Genomic DNA, 16,497 nt, shown 5'->3' on the forward strand with positions numbered 1-16,497 from the left:
TAGTTTCATGTTTAAAAAAGTAAATTCCAAAGAGAGCTGGTCATTGTAGTTTTTATCAAACAAACAAGAGGAAATAGTACACTTATGGTGACTATTTTCAGTGGCGGATTAACACATTTGCTGCTTTACTGAGTATTTGTGGCAGCATGATGGTGTGTGTGGGACTGAGTCAAAATAAACTACAGTGTGTGTGCTCACGGTAATAAAGGAACATGTCAGTTAGTGCAACAGTGTGGCTCTTTTATGTGTTTTTTAAGTTTTTTGAGCAACAGTGGAGCTCTGTGGCATAGAGGAGGAAAATGTATCAGGCTTTGATACACACACAATACTTTTTAGTAGATACAATCTGTGTCGATTTGAGTCTGAATTTGAGATAACGGGTCTGCTGAGTTTAAGGCAGCAGGATTAAATTGTGCATTTTCTGTAGTGAAGGATAAAAAATGTAAGAAAGTAATGTTTTATCACTTCATTTGTCTGACAGCTGTAGTTACTTTACAAATTAAGATTTTAAATAGAAAACGTGTGATAAATTTGGCCACGGTAGTTCTCCTACAGACTTGGCACACAGGAGACGTTTCAGTTCTGCAACCTCACTACTAGATGCCACCAAAACCTACAGGCCGGCCCTTTAAAATATGCTCCACCTCCACCAACTTTAAGACTAAAATGTTGCTTACTCTTTATGTTTAAGTTTACTTAGTTACTACAGAGCTAAATGCTAACAGGTATAATGTTTACCATGTTCAGCATCTCTACAGCTGAGGCTGATGGAAATGTCATTATTCTGCACGTATTTGAACAAACTGAAATTTTGACCTGATGGTGGCATGAGAGGGAAAGTTAGATGATCACCAAAATTGGCAGGATTCATCCTCTGGTGACCATTAAAGTCTGAACCTCATTTCATCAAATTACATATGATACTTGTTGAGATTCAGTCTGGACCTAAGTGGTGGATCATGGAACTCTGCTGCATGCAGCCAATTTAAAATAAAATAAATTAAAACAAAATATATCCGAGGTATAAGCAAAACATGCAGCCGTTGTCTATAAAGACAATTCACCTCAGAGTCAGGACAGAGCGGTTTGAGAGGAAGCAGCAGGAGAATAATAAAAACTTTAAACAAAAAGAAATATTGATGAGGAGGGACCAAACTTTCTTCATCTATTTTTTTCCTTCCAGGCTAACAAGCTCCGAGGGGGGAATTTAACCAGTCAGCATTTCAGCAGACTGCGGCAGAGGCTCAGGGTTCAAACACAGAGGGTGAGATGATGTTCTGACACCAGACACAACTACACTGAATGTGCTGAGTCAGGTCTGACTTCAGCCTCGTAGTTTCCAGCTCTGCAGAGTGGAAACACTTTTATAGATGCAGAGGGAGCAGTGTAATGACCTGACACACAGAGCGGCAATGTGTCCAGAATATGTATTTTTATAGAGCTGACTTCATCACTTACCCATCTGAATCCTGGTAGTTCACATTCAGTCTCTTAGTGGAGCCCAGCAACTCTGAAAAACACGAAACAATACAGAATATTACTACCAGTCCATTGTGATACTTAATACACTTAGCACATATGAAAATATATGTGGATCTGATACCAGCAAGCCTTCCAAAACCTCCTTACAGGGGATGAAACCATCCATCACAGCACAGGAGTGGATGCACACTACTGTTAAAAAGTTTGTAATCTCCTGCAACTAAAGGTTGATTGGGTCCAGATGTCTGAGAAGACTACTCTGTATGTTTGAATAGTCTTTGATTAACTAACTCAATATTTAGAGCCCAGTTGCACCATTGTGGTTCAATAATGATCGAGGGTCACATCGAGGGTCATGTACGCTTTTCTGGACTGGAAAACATATTCAAAATCCAAGATCCAACAGTATTGGTGTCTGAATTATACTGTTTTCATCTCTGTTAAAATACACATTATTAAAGGAAAGAAGAAAAGCATCAGGATAACAGCTGATTCAACACTTTCAACAGCAGTGAAAGTAACATCTACCATTAATGGAAGGGCAGTCTGTAGTTGGGTTTCCATCAAATGCAGCACAAATTCTAACCGCACTTTCAAAAAATCATCCAAAGAAATTTAAGAATGTATGTGCTTTTCTGTCCACAACTGTTGTGCAAATATTAGGGACTGGCTCACTGATATGAGTAGAAGGGGCTCTAATTCTACAAGTCTGCAGAAGAAAAGGGTGAAACAAGATGACGTAATTAAATGAGCACCAGACAAAGCTCAAACGAAGAAAAAATGACATGTATGATAACAAAGAGCACACTGGATAATGGATAATAGACGATTTTGAACAACTAATATGATAGCTCTGTGGTCGCAGAGGACTTCTGGTAACAGCCCTATGTGCATACATAGGGCTACAAACCTCCAGAGACAACAAAGAGAGCCCTTGAAGTGGCCTATGCGATGATGGTACGTCATGACTGTACGTCATCATTTATTTGCTGAATCTGTTGAATCTATACTTATTCGTGTTACTTGTTTTATCAATACACCTATTCCCAAAGATTTTTTTGAATTTTTCGGTGTATCCACTCAGGTTTCTTTTTTTATGTGCAAACTGAAAATGCGTATAAAAACAGGTGGATGGAAACACACTTTGTGATGGCTTATGAATAAGTGAGAAGTGTTCAAATGTGATTGGATTAGCGAGCAGACACCCTCAGTCAGCATCAGAGAGGAGATAAGTGGATGTTTCCTGCAGAGGGTTTATCCTCCTGTCTCTCTTTGCTGGACCTCCTAAGGACGCTTCATTAGCCTCTGACCCAGGTTTGACTTCTTCGGCTGGGTCAGAGGACGATGCGCTGCTGAGATCTTGAAGAATAAAACTCTTTGATGTAGTGCCAGACAAAGACTCCCTGCTTCTTCCACCACAGACTCCCAGTTTGGACAAAGTTTCCGACCTCGTCGAGTGAGATGTCCAGCAGTTCTTCCTTCTCTCTGCAGCCTCTTTCTGACTCCCTCTCACTGGAATGTGGTGGTATTCAGGCTCTTAAACTGGTCAGGCTCTCTGACAGTCCGTGCTCTGTTTGGTACAGTGGTGGCCCGGCCTGTGTCTAATCAGCATGTCATTATAATGCCACGGTCACTGACTCTGTGCTGGAAGTCAGAGAGCTGCATTCACAGTGAGGGCTGCTGCTTCTGAATCATCACACAATCACAGTTCTGTGCAAAGTCACAACTACAGTCGTCATGTAAACCAGTTTAACAATACCTAACGCAGTTACTGTCCGGCTTCTGCAGTAACCTGGTCTCTCTCATCAAAAGGGGTCAGAGGAAGCTGCTTTGGCATGGATGGATTTCTGATGGAGAAACGTGTGACACAGAACACGTACACTGGTTTCTAACAAGGTGTTTATGTGTGAGCATGTGCGTGACTTCAGAAAGGTTTCACATTGGCAGCAGTGCAGCAGGACAAAGAAAACATTAGCTGTGAGGGTTCAAGTATTCGTGCTGAACCGTCACGGTACAGGGCCAAGCTCCGGTGCACGTAGCCTCATGCAGAAAACACGGAATGTAGAGTTCACAAGCTCGTGTTATGCCTAGAAACTTAACCGAAATGGAAGACTCACCAACAGGTTCACAGTCAACTTCAAGAGATAGGGTTGTGACGGTGTGTCGGCGTTGCTCCATTGTTGTGGTGTACATATATGAAAACACATCCAACATGCTAACGCACATATATCAACATCATCCGGATGTGCCCACCATCAAGACAGGGAAAAAGCAGGGTTACCCTCACATTAATTGATTTGTGGCAGCCTATGATTGAGACACATCCAAACTTAAGGTACAAAAACAAAGCAAAAACTGAACAAAACTTGATACAGACTTCACTGGTGATTACTAAACTAACTTCATCCTGCTGTCACAATCATGTGATAATCATGCTCTAACTTTTGGAACTTCAACAAGTAAGATGTTGTCCGTGATACAGTGAGCTGTGGTCTACAATCTGAACCTATTTTTGTTTACATTTAGTCAAATTTTCACCATTAAAACTATGCTGAATGAGCTAATGGTCATTCCTGTTTGCAGTGTACCCATGGATGTAAAGAAAACTATTACTGGATTACCTTGATACTGAAGAAAAGATAAAAAATATGATGCTTCTCAGGCAACTTCTGCAGCATCTCCTTGAAGTGTAAGTCACACTGAATACAAAAATAATGTGTTTTATTTCTGTGTCTTCACACTTTTAAGAGTTATGAAGAAGAGAAGGAGAGAGATTTAACAGACACGTCCTGATTTCTCTCAGTCACCTGCTCTCTTGAGTGTAAACCCAGTGACTGAAGTTTACCATCGGGGGTCATGGAGGTCAGAGGTCAGACAGCAGGGGATGATGGGAAAGAGATCCAAGACCCTGGATCCACCCACAGCCTGGAGACCAGCAGTCAGCAGCACTAACCTCCTCTGATCAGCAGTCAACATCTCTGCCCCCACCCCTCTAATATAAACCTCCAACACCACGACTCCTCACTCGTGATGGACGGACCGATTCTCTTCACAGTATTGTTTCCTTCAAGTTTCTACATGTAAATGTAATGAACCTTTTGAGTGTTGATACTTTTAGCAAACTATGGTGTCAGTTTCTCCCTGATGCTGCGTTATAGTACATGCAAATTAGATTAAAAATTAGTTCACAGTGGCACACCTGATCCATTTCCTTTGCTCTTTGTTGTCAATATGTTATTTAAAAGTTCAGAGCAATAAAATACAACACATCTCATCTGTAGCATCCATGTTGTTTCCACATTACAACCTAAAACTGACCTGGTTCATACCGGACACTAAAAAAAGTTGTTCAAAAAGATTGGTTCGTTCATTTTCACCCATCACCCATACCCATCAGCTCCCGACAACAGAGCTTTTGAAGTATTAAGATCTCGGGGAAACACAGCAGGCTTTCCCTCTGGGGGTCGGAGCGCTGCTTTGATAATGACCTGGATTTTATAATTAATGGGAATAAATCAGCACAAAAATTTAAAGTCAGACACAAACTGAACTTACAGGCAGCGAGAAAGAGACATGAAAACTGTCTCTTCACACCATAAAACTCTTCATTTCATAACAAGCTCCACTGGAAGACTGTGAGGACAACAACAACAGAGACTTCCTGTCTCCTTACCTGCAAAAAAACAAAACAAAACACTGGGCAGAGTTTAGGAGAGAGAGGGCTGCTAGGAAGGGTTCATCATTTCATATTTTATAAATAGATTGTGTTTGCCATCAAAGGTCGCCTTAAGATTTGTTGATGATTTGTTGGGGATCAGTTTGGATCATCATTCAAAATATGCATTAAAAATGTATTATTAGCATATGTTTCCAAATCATTCGCTGGTATTTGGTATGGTAAGATCTTTTATAGCTTTGTGCTGCATGGCTGATATGTTTGGCATGGGATAACTATGTCTTTTAACATTTATTCTATTTTATTCAATCCATATACTTCATTTACTGGAAATACAGGAAAGGAAAGCGACCACATAAAAGTGTTGGATGAATAATGGTAATGTCAGAAAATTAAAACTCATGCTGGATATGTTCCATACAAAATGAAGAAAAGGGATTTTTCCCACAACTCGACCGATTTACCCGGTGTGGACATGATCGTTATTACCTGTTACATGGTGGGTCAATGAAAGCGTACAAGAGTCTAGTGGATTATAACTACTTTGTGTGTTTTTTGGTCCATGACTGACATGACGGCCATCTAGTTTTTGGCCGGCTGAGTAAAATGTGCTTGAGTGTAACTGTCTTTATATTTCAACTCTGTACATGGATGCACAGATGTCAGGCTTACATTTCCAGGACATGTTAGCTAACTTTAGCAACTATTTTCTGCCTACTAGGTAAACCATTCACAGAGGTCTGGTGAAACGCTGTTAAAGCCTTTGGAAACACAGCTTGAAATAGTAAAAATGCATATATCAAAGTCGAGTGTCTCATTAATCATCCACAAAAGTCTGAGTGAAAATAACCATTAATAACTATTAGAAAACCTGGTTTAAAAACAGCTCATTTTGCTGTTTAGACCACTTGCCAGGACAGAGTGGGCGTGGCAGATAACGCTCTGATTGACAGCTCTCTCGTTTTGATTGACATCTCTCTGGCTCAGCAATGGCTGCCACAAATTTAATCCAGCCGTACGTGTTTGAGCCCTCTGATGATTCAGAGGACGAAGCAGAAGCTGAAAATGATTCCTTTCAGGTGGTCACTGAATGGTAAGGCTCCACCGGCTGCAAACGTACAGCGTAGCGTCACGGCGTATTCATTTGGGCTCCACTGACTGCGTACGGAAGCGACACGTAGAGAAGCCAGCGGGGTTGTTTACCGTTTGCTGAGCCGAGAGGCTGCATGTAGGCTGCATGAAATGTTAAAGCATTTTCCACCTAAGTTATTACATATATTTGAGTTATCTACAAGTTTACTGTACTGTTTGTCATCTACTCACTTTCAAATGTTTGCCACGGACACAGTGTCACGGATAAACAATAGAGGAGCCGCATAAAATAGAGTTGTTGCGTCGCTCCCGTTGCCGGTGGAGCCGCTGTAATTGATTAACAGGGGGGCGAGCTGCTACGGGACTCGCGCTGCAGACGTGCCTGGTTGAGCCCGGCCGTTAGCTGAGATGAATGACAACAGGAGGCTAGCGCTTTGCCTTTCTTCATTGAGATACGTTTTCATTGAAAACATAAATCTGCTCCGTTTTTCTGATAATAGCCTTTTTCATTCAAACAAATCCAGTCTTAATAGATTAAATATGTCTTTACTCTGACACACACACTGACCCTCAAAGCGGGAGAGACCGGTGCAGGCCGGCCGTCTCTCTCGATTTAGCTGGAGCAGAAAGGTTTTGTTTCGCTGCCACTGGGGGGCGGGATGAGACAACTGACTGATGATTTATGATTGGTTTGGAATTTATTGCGTAATAAATCTCAGACCATGGCCAAATCAAACCCAATTTCAAGAATGTACAAAAACTTAAAAGACAGATATTTCGAATTTGGATGGAAACAGATTTCTAATTGTTTTACATGTTTAATATTATGTACATAAGACCCTAAATTACATAGTTAGAAGGCTATTGTGGATTTGGGTTTCCAGAGGCTTTAAAAATGGGGGTTCTGGCTAAAAACACAGAGAAGCTGCCATAGAACATTGTAATTGCATCCACCTCAAGGCATGTTTAACACAACACTATAACATTTGCCTGAAGATGGAGGTTGTGGATCCACATCTGTCCCTGATTCTAAGTGAGTTTGTTATTTTACCTCTTCCCTTCATGTCCTATTATTTCGGGGCTTACAGTGGCCCTTGTTTTTTCTTAATTTGATCTATTGAAACAGCCGTAAACAGCGCAAATCATAGACACTTGTGCAGTGTTGGTAGTCTTGGCCTCCGGTTGCCTGCACTCCATCTGGACAGCGCACTGATGTATGACGTTATATGAAAAGAAGCTATTGGGAAAGATGTTCAAGATGACACTGAGAGTGCCCAGGAAAATGTTCTGAGTATAGATCAAACCACAAGGCTTGTTTATAATAACTTCCATATAGAAACCCCCATGTCACGTACATAAAATCAAACAGTGCTGAGTAAACACTGCCTCAATTAATCTGTTTTAAGCCACCTGAAAAGGCCCACTGAAAAACAAAATCCGTTTAAGAGTACAAAATAAACTTAGAATATTTCCACTGCTGTATCTTGCCATCAGACAGCCCTTCCCAGTGGTGAGGCTGTTATTTTGAAGCCACCATACTCCTTTGATAAAAACACCAATATTAGTTTGCAGAACACAGGAGCTGCGCCTCTACTACTGCCTCAGTTAGCCTGTAACGTTAGGCAGAGAAAATAGGCATGCACAATATTGGATTTTTCTGCCAATATCCAACATGCCAATGTGTAACAACTCATTTGACCAATTACCGATATCCATATCGATATGTCCACTTTTTTTTCCACCTAACTTTAGTGATCATCAAGTCTCCTCTGTAGTGAAGTTAACATCCAATAGCCAAGCCAATACCAATGATGTGCTGATATTATCGTACATCCCTAGGATGGTGCCCCATCCACAGCAGTATATGCTCAGCCTCTGTGACAGTAGATCTTGTTCATCAACGACACTAGCAAAGCAACACAGTAAATATAACAAGCACAGCAAAAATGTCAGATAGGTCGTACCACAGTGTTTAACTATATATAATTTTCAAAAATACTAAAGTTTCCCTTTAAAGAGCTGAAAACATTAGAGGTGTATGACATGATGAGAGGACTGTAACCTTCCTCACATTAATACATCACACAAACAGAAATGTCATATTTCCATCATGTTTTCTTTCACATGGTTTTCCATTGTTGGAGCTTTGACTGGAGCTCTTTCTGACTGCAGAATTAGCTCCACCAGCTGTCTATCTCCATCAACCAATAAAATCATATTCACACAGCAGTAAGGGATACAAACTAGCACTCAGTCGGGTTTTGTTTTTTCACCATTTCCTGTAAATGTTGTTAAACTTTGAGCTACTTTTGGCTGGAAATTTGGCTGTTCTTGAGATATATCTATTGTTTCATTTGTTCTTATTGATTCTATAAATCAGTATACACATCAAACTCTCGGGTGTCCAACAGAACCAAATATAACTAAATACTGTAGCTGACGGTCATCTTCAGGCTCTCATCATCCTCATCTGCTGCACATTTGTTCAGTTATTTTTAATGCTGTTTATGGAGCGAGGCAGAGAAGAGGCCCGGAGCTGAACCGGAGTCTGTTTCAGCTCCAAAGTTTGCAGGGACTTGCTCACTTTTTATAATTTCAGCTGAAAGTTTAATGTCCTGTGGATCTGCTGCCACAAGAATGCAGCCAAAGGAGGAGAAGGAGGAGAAGGTTTTGCAGGAGTCTGCAGATTTGTGAGGTCTTGTCAGGATCCGGCACGTGGATGGAGTCTCAGCCTGAAAGAGAATCTGTTGTAAAAATCTAGCGACTAAAATTAGACGACCGCTGTCGAGTATCAGATGTATGATTAGACGTCTGCAGGAAACGCCTCACACTTCTTTTTGTCTCAAAGCAATAAACAAAACGAGGACGATACGGCAGCTTCTCTCCTCTCATTGTGGTGAAGTTGAGAGACCGAGCAGCAGCAGCTCTGCACTAAATATAAGTTCTTTCATGAACACTGGACTTCCTCCAAATGCATACAGGCTGCAGTCAGAGAGTGTTCCCTGAGACGCAGCAGACATCTGAACTCCCAGCAGATTACATCTCAGTCTGAAAATAAAACACAATTTCTTCTTTTAAAAAAAGAGAAAAACTAATACAGGTCTTAATGAGGGAGACTAATCTACTGATGTGATTACTGCAATATCAACACAGGGAAGTCACATGATGCTGCAGATATTAAGTGAATCAAAACTCTGTGAACAAGCAAACATTACTGTTCTGTTGAGATTCAGCTGCCATCACCAAAACAGTCTGTCTGTGGTAAATATGTAGAAGTTGATCATTTTAGTTCAGGGCTGCCAGAGCTTTACATCAGTCCCACAGACAAAAAAAATTTGGCCCAACACTTACAAAACAACATCTGGAAGAACATCGGCTCTGCACAAGATTTCTGGTAAGCAGGTTATGATACAGTGCTGGTTATGGATGCTTAGCAACCTCAGACACAACCTGCCTCTGCGCCCTTGAAAGTTGGGACAGAATAGGCACAAGAATAGCGCCCAGTGCCCAACCACCTCAGATGATGGGTTTCCGGTTAGCTTCATCACACCGTAACCTCCAGCATGCACTAGGGCGCTTTGCAGCAAAGTGTGAAGCGGTCAGGATGAGAGTCAGCACCTCCAAGTCTGAGGCCATGGTTCTCTGCCGGAAACCGGTGGACTGCCCCCTCCAGGTTGGGAGTGAGTTACTGCCCCAAGTGAGGGAACTGAAGTATCTCGGGATCTTGTTCTCAACTGAGGGTGGAATGGAGCATGAGATGGATCGGCGGTCTGGCACGGCTTCCTCAGTGATGCAGGCACTGTGAGACCATCATGGTGAAGAGGGAGCTGAGCCGGAAAGCTTTCGATTTACTGGTCCATCTACGTCCCAACCCTCACCCATGAGCTATGGGTAATGACCAAAAGAATGAGGTTGTGGATACAAGCAGAGTTTCCTCAGAGGGGTGGCTGGGCTCAGCCTTAGGGCCAGGCTAAAGAGATCAGGCATCCAGAGGGAGCTCTGAGTAGAGCCGCTGCTCCGTGTTAAAAGGGGTCAGTTCAGGTAGTTCGGGCATCTGATCAGGATGCCTCCTGGGCGTCGCCCATTAGAGGTGTTCTGCGTAGGGTAGACCCAGAACATGCTGGAGGGATAACAAACCTCGTCTGGCCTGGGAACGCCTTGAGGTTCCCTAGGAGGAGCTGGAAAGCGCTGGTGGGGAGAGGGATGTCTGGAATACTTTGCTCAGCCTGCTGCCCCCACGACTCGCCTTCAGATAAGCGGTTGAAAATGGATTTATAAACAGTATTGCTCAGTAAAAGTGAAAGTGAACCCCGGATTCACTTTCACATTTTGTAAAGTTTTGTCCGCTTGGCATTTTGCCCTGCTATATTTGCGGTTTCTGTGCTGTGTTAACAATTTTCGTAGCTTTCTCTTGGATGAATGCTGCTTATGGTCTGACACCTGATTACTACCTTTTTATACAGTCCTGACCTCACCTGTGCACCTGTATAGTAGCCTCCTGAATATAGCAAAATAAGAAGAAAATAAGAAAGTAGAGGCAGAGGGCAGAGTCTCTGCAGAAAAATACAGAGCCAAACACTTATAGTCGGTCACAAGTGCACTGAGCAAGCAACGTCTGTGGACGTCCAAGACTAGTTGATATCACGTCTGTGGACATGATATCAACTAGTCTTGGACGTCCACAGACGTTGCTTGCTCAGTGGGAGATGATTGGAAGGAACTACTTCTGTATGAGTCAATACATTGTTTTCAAGGAAAATCCCACACAGATCTCTGTACCTTTCTATCACTGGCTGAGCCAACAGAGCTCTGTTTAAATTTTAACTTGATAAAATCTGGAAATATTTATTGTAACTTCTAATGTTTTATGGGGAAAACAGATCCTATCATCTATCTTCACGTGTCAGCCCCGCTGGTCAAACTCTGTGATAGAGTCACTTAGAGATAGAAGGTTTGTTTGATGCAGTAGGTCTGTTTGAAGATTTGGAGATCCCTGAGGGAAACATGGGCACCAATCAGCAGCCCTCCCTCCTCCTCTCTCCTCCTCCCTGGCCTTCAGAGAGCCTGGCACAGGAACACAGGAAGCTAAGGAAGTGTTTGTCCAAGGCAGGAGTAGGACACGTCTGTCTCTTATCTGTTGACTGAATGAGGACGATGACGGCAGAGCAGAGACATAAAGATGAGCTTCTCCTGTCTTATCTGTTTCTCTGGGAGGAAGACAAGCATGGAGGTTTGTCCTCCAGCTCAGTCTGAATATTTGGACCCAGATGAACTGCTGTAAACCCCCCCAGAGTCTGGACACAGAGTCTGGACTGGGGGCCAAACTGGACCACAATCACACAGACTGAATACAGACTGGTTTTATCAGTTTACTCTCTGCAGCTCTGAACACAGTGTAGATATTCAATATCAATCAAGTAAAGACACAGTCTGCTGGCTAAACACTGCTGAACAAACAAAGACCTACTGTGCTGTAAAACTAACCAAAAACTGAATACACAAAGAATTTACAGGGTCATTAAAGTTTCAATAGTACTGACAAACAGCCAGACACACTAAGGAGGGAAAAGCCCGTCTGGGAACAGGGAGAGAAACATCATCCTGAGACTTTTGTCTTTCAGTCACCATCTTTCTGATCAATTACAGCTGCAGATGAAGCTCCAAAGAAAAGCCCATTTTCAGATACATCAGTGGTGAAAGTGAAGATTTGTGTTTCTACAACCAAAAGAGAAACCTTTAAAAAAAAACATTAAGAGTCTAATATACCACACACCTGTCAGAGATCACCTGGCTGCAGAGTGAAGCAGGGCTTTCCACACAGATATGGAACAGCCAGCCAGTAAGGACAAAGTAGCCAACTAGAGGGGTGCAGGGCCATACCCCCCAGGAGAAAAACATGGCCATAAAAGCACAAATTTGGTGGCCTCTGGCACATTCTAATGCCACTGTTCCACCATATACACTGACCTTAATTGTTGCATATACTAATTGTGAATCATCGCAAAGGAGAATTAGGCTTCTTGTGCGTTTTAGCCCATGTAGTCTGTAACGAGCTATTAATATTAAAAATCACACCTATTCCTGAATAATCAGAACTTTTGTAATTTGAATTCGAGTTCCCTCTGGTAAACAGGTACGCAGTGTCATTGGTAAATGTCTTAGAAAAAGCAACCTTGCGCCGAAAAAAGTATGTCACATTTGCAGCTTTGTATTAATCTTCTGTGCGAAAGTACTCCTGACAAAAACAGAGTTTGAAAGAATATATTAACATGTGAAGCAATCGCAGACAAAAAACACCCCTGATGCGTAACAGCCTTAAGTTAATCAGCGTTAAAACACTTTTTATTGGTGTTGTGTAAATGTTTAAGTTTTGTAAGTTCTACTGAAAGAGTAAGTTTGAATCTCTTCAAATAAAGGAGAAGAATATAAATCTTTTCAGTTTTACTGTGAAACCAAACCTCCATATTGAATAGTGTTTATTTGGCTCCCTCCCAGTGTTGTTCAGAAGTGTTAAATTCTTTATGTTCAACTCTGCAGCGTTACTAAGATGTTTGATTGTGAGGGAGGCAACATGTTTACATTCCTGTGGACCCTGTGGAACGTCGGGTGGTGTAGTTCAGAGACACATGGAGGTTCAGGCTGAATTAAGACGGAGACGGAGGAATGAGGCCAGTTTTATCAGCTTTGTTGTGTGTGTGTGACGTTGTTGTTATCGGCCGGCAGATAAATGTGGCTCTAACAAAGCACAGGGAGGCCCTGAGCCAGACGTCAGTGTTGAACAGGACCAACTCAAGTATTGGACATGTTGAAATGTTGACCTGATGGTGCTAGGTGAAAAGTCAAAGGATCATTGAGTTTTTACAATTCATCCTGAGGGGAACATGAATGTCTAAACCACATTTCATCACAATCCATCCAATAGTTGTTGAGATATTTTCTGAAAAACTGCACAGAAGCTCAGAAGGTGAGAGGAGGTTAGTGAGTTAGACCACATCAGTTCTCTCTGTTCTCTCAGTCTATCACTCAGCGAGTTTGTGGTTTCCCTCGGGGGTGGGGGTGGGGGGGTCTGAGCTGACACAAAGCCCCCCCCCCTCCACCCACCCTTGGAACAATAGTGTTGGGAGAGGAAATGTAGAAGGGGCCCTACTCCGAGTCCTGGCTTTGTTCCTGAGAGCTGCCATCAACACAACACACACCCCTCCTCCTCTTCCTCTGACAGCAAGTCATAGCAAGGTTACAGCCCAACACCTCCACCACAAGCACACACGCGCGCGCACGCACACACACACACACACACACACACGCACACTATCTACTACAGTGTTTCCTATCTCATTAGGGTGCAGATAATGATTTTTTTTTCATAAACAATAAATCTACATGATTTTCCCAATTAACTGATTACTTATTTAATCTATACAATCTCATTCACAATTTACCAGACCATATTGATGTCTTATTGTCCAAAACCTAAATATATTTACTTTACAACAAATTACCACCTTTCAGAGGCTGAAAAAAATATATATTTTGACTGGGATGATTAATCAGTTATCAAAGCAGCTGCAGATAAAATTTCTGTTGATTAATTGTTACAGGTTATTATTATTATTATAATTATTACAAGAAGAGACATTGTGATATTATGTAAATAATAATATTTCTAAAAAATTCTACTCTCTTCTTAAAAAGCTCAGCAATTAGCTGATCAGTCTCCAGCTGCCATCAGAGAATATTTGGTGTTTCTGTTTGATAATTACTTAAATTAAAGTTGTTGCAGATACATTTTCTGTTGGTTTCTGTTTAAACTAATTTGAGAAAAAGGATCCTGAGTCAAGGACCACTTATGAGCTGTATCTGAAATAAAGAAGCTACAAAAGCTGTTACGGCTCATTTATCCTCCCTTTATGTATGAAAAAATATACGTCCGTTTCAAACTCTGCAAACGTCACTGCCCTTATACTTCCATGCATTTATGATGGTATCATAGTCTGTATGTAAAGATGGACGACATGACCACTCCCCAAAAGTGAAGCCGAAACATCTCGATCACCCTCTGGGGGCTGGCTGCACTATAGGTCATAAAGACCGCCCTCTCTATGTTAGATGGGACATGGGCCAAACTAAAACTTAATGTACACATCAAATACATTTTTCCCAAAGACTGTTTCTGTCATTTAAAGTAGTTTTTATCACACTGCTGTATGTTCAAGTATTCATATTTATGACATGTTTGGTTTTAATGAGTTATTTAATGCTGTAAAACATGACTGACAACTCTGTGAGCAAATCGGTGGGCTTGCATTCAGTGGTGCTACTCACAATTGGTTGGACAGGTGTATGGACCAGAAACTGATATTGATACCATTGAGATTGCTACTGTGTAGACTGACTGGCCACTAATGACATCACCAGAGCAAGATGAGAGTGGCTGTATCCTGAATATTTTGGATTCACCTCTGTAGAGTGGGGGTAAGTGGAGATGCATTGTCCATCTTTACATACAGTCTATGGATGGTATAAATATGGCAAATAAATGGCACAAGAGGGTTGAGTCCTCAGACAATGCAATGGTGGAGTTTCAGACACCAACAAACAAGGCGACGGTGGAGGAGGTCATAATATTGCACCTTTAAACAAAGGCAGTGTTGTAGATCGCAGTGTTCATTAGGGCCGAAAAGACTTCACTCTCTGAAATAACAAGTCTTTAGAGTAAATAAATAGGCTTTAGGTTTGTGGGAAGACCCTGAATAAAATTAACTGGACTAATTTTATGAATCAGTCTTATTTTGAAATTAAAGTTACAATGTGTAATTTACGTGGTTGTTTATTAGCAAATATCAACTATTGCTTTCATAAATATATATTTACTAAAGTGTAATGCAATTCACATACAAATAGAAGCTTTCTCATAGGCTTAGAATGATTTCTGCATATATACACAAGCAGGGTGCAGTATGCTGGGGGCTGCCTTCTTGTGTCGCCATATTTGAATACAGTGGCCGAAAGGGATATACGCGCTTCGCCTTTCGCGTTTACCTAGAACCTGCCGTCACTGGAGACGGTTAAGGTGAAGATCCACCCGGGGCGCTTCTGCGTGAACGTGCTTCGTACTTTTATGATTCTGTCACACTTTAAATGGAGGACTACACATATGTTTTGCCCCGTAAGAGGGAAACCATGCCACCAAATAAAAGAAAAAGATCAGATAGGCGAGGACGGGACGAAACGCTTGTGAATATCGGCGTTGCTTATTTTAGTTGGAAAGAACTCCTGAAGGGGAAGGATTTCACAAGGGATGCGGAGGTTGCCTGCTTTCTGCTAGACAGGTAATCCAATCTGATATTTTAAAATCATTTTGGCTTCATGTTTGCAACTACTTCTCCCTCTCGTCTAAGTTCGAGTGACAGCTAACATTACGTTTACGTGCTAACGCTATCCTAGCCTTGGCTAACGTTATCCCAGAGCTACAGCTAAATGGTTAGCCTAGCCTACAGCCTAATCTGTTGATTCCTCTCGCGCTGCTGCGAAGGCTGCCACCCTCTCCTCCTCCTCCTCTTCCCTTTGTGTAGCCGAGACACACCTCTTCACCTGGCTGTTCCTGCACCGATTCTACCCCCTTCCTCTCCCTGGTCTTCCTCCTCACCCTCTCCCTCTCCCTCTTCCTCATCTCCCTGTGTCCTGTGGAAGAACACTCTGGAAACGCATATACTATAATTGTACTAACTTATATTTGCCGCACTGTGCCGTGACTATCATATAAAACGTGTTATTTTAGCATTATTGTGCTAATGTTTGTGTTACCAAAACAATTAGAAATAAAACACTCCTAACATATATCTCACAGATAACCTATAACTTGCTGGTAAGCTGGTAAGCTATAACATATCGTAACATGGTTTAGATTCCTAAATAAACATTCACCTCGTCGCTAGATACTCCTGAAAAACTCGAAAAACTCTGCTGTCTGCGCAAAGTTTTTTGTCCTACGATGCCACTGTCACTTACCCGACGGGAGGGGTGAGTGCATGAGCGCGAGTGAGCGCTGCAATCTAGAATTTGACCGCTGATGTCACTGTTACTCACCATTTTTACACACTGAGGCTTTAAAGGTTTGAGGCTGAAGCTCATTTTACTTATGAATCATGCAGTGAGCACAGTGTAAGAAAATAGTGAAAAAATGTCCAGACATGACGGCTTTACATATGTAGTGTCAAAAAAAGAGAACACCGAAAAGGAATACTTCA

At 41.9% G+C, this 16,497-nt stretch overlaps 1 protein-coding gene across 7 annotated transcripts in view; it reads right to left on the reverse strand.

The window, feature by feature from the left end:
- The window catches only part of LOC125879583 (caskin-2-like), an 83,788-nt gene that overhangs the window by 44,317 nt on the left and 22,974 nt on the right, over positions 1-16,497 (reverse strand). For all 7 annotated transcript variants that reach the window (XM_049561536.1, XM_049561535.1, XM_049561534.1 and 4 more), the window contains exon 3: positions 1,459-1,510. In XM_049561536.1, coding sequence (XP_049417493.1) covers positions 1,459-1,510 — 52 coding nt within the window. The remainder of the gene's footprint in view (positions 1-1,458; positions 1,511-16,497) is intronic.

Source organism: Epinephelus fuscoguttatus, linkage group LG19, assembly GCF_011397635.1.
Source record: "Epinephelus fuscoguttatus linkage group LG19, E.fuscoguttatus.final_Chr_v1".
Lineage (NCBI taxonomy): Eukaryota > Metazoa > Chordata > Actinopteri > Perciformes > Serranidae > Epinephelus > Epinephelus fuscoguttatus.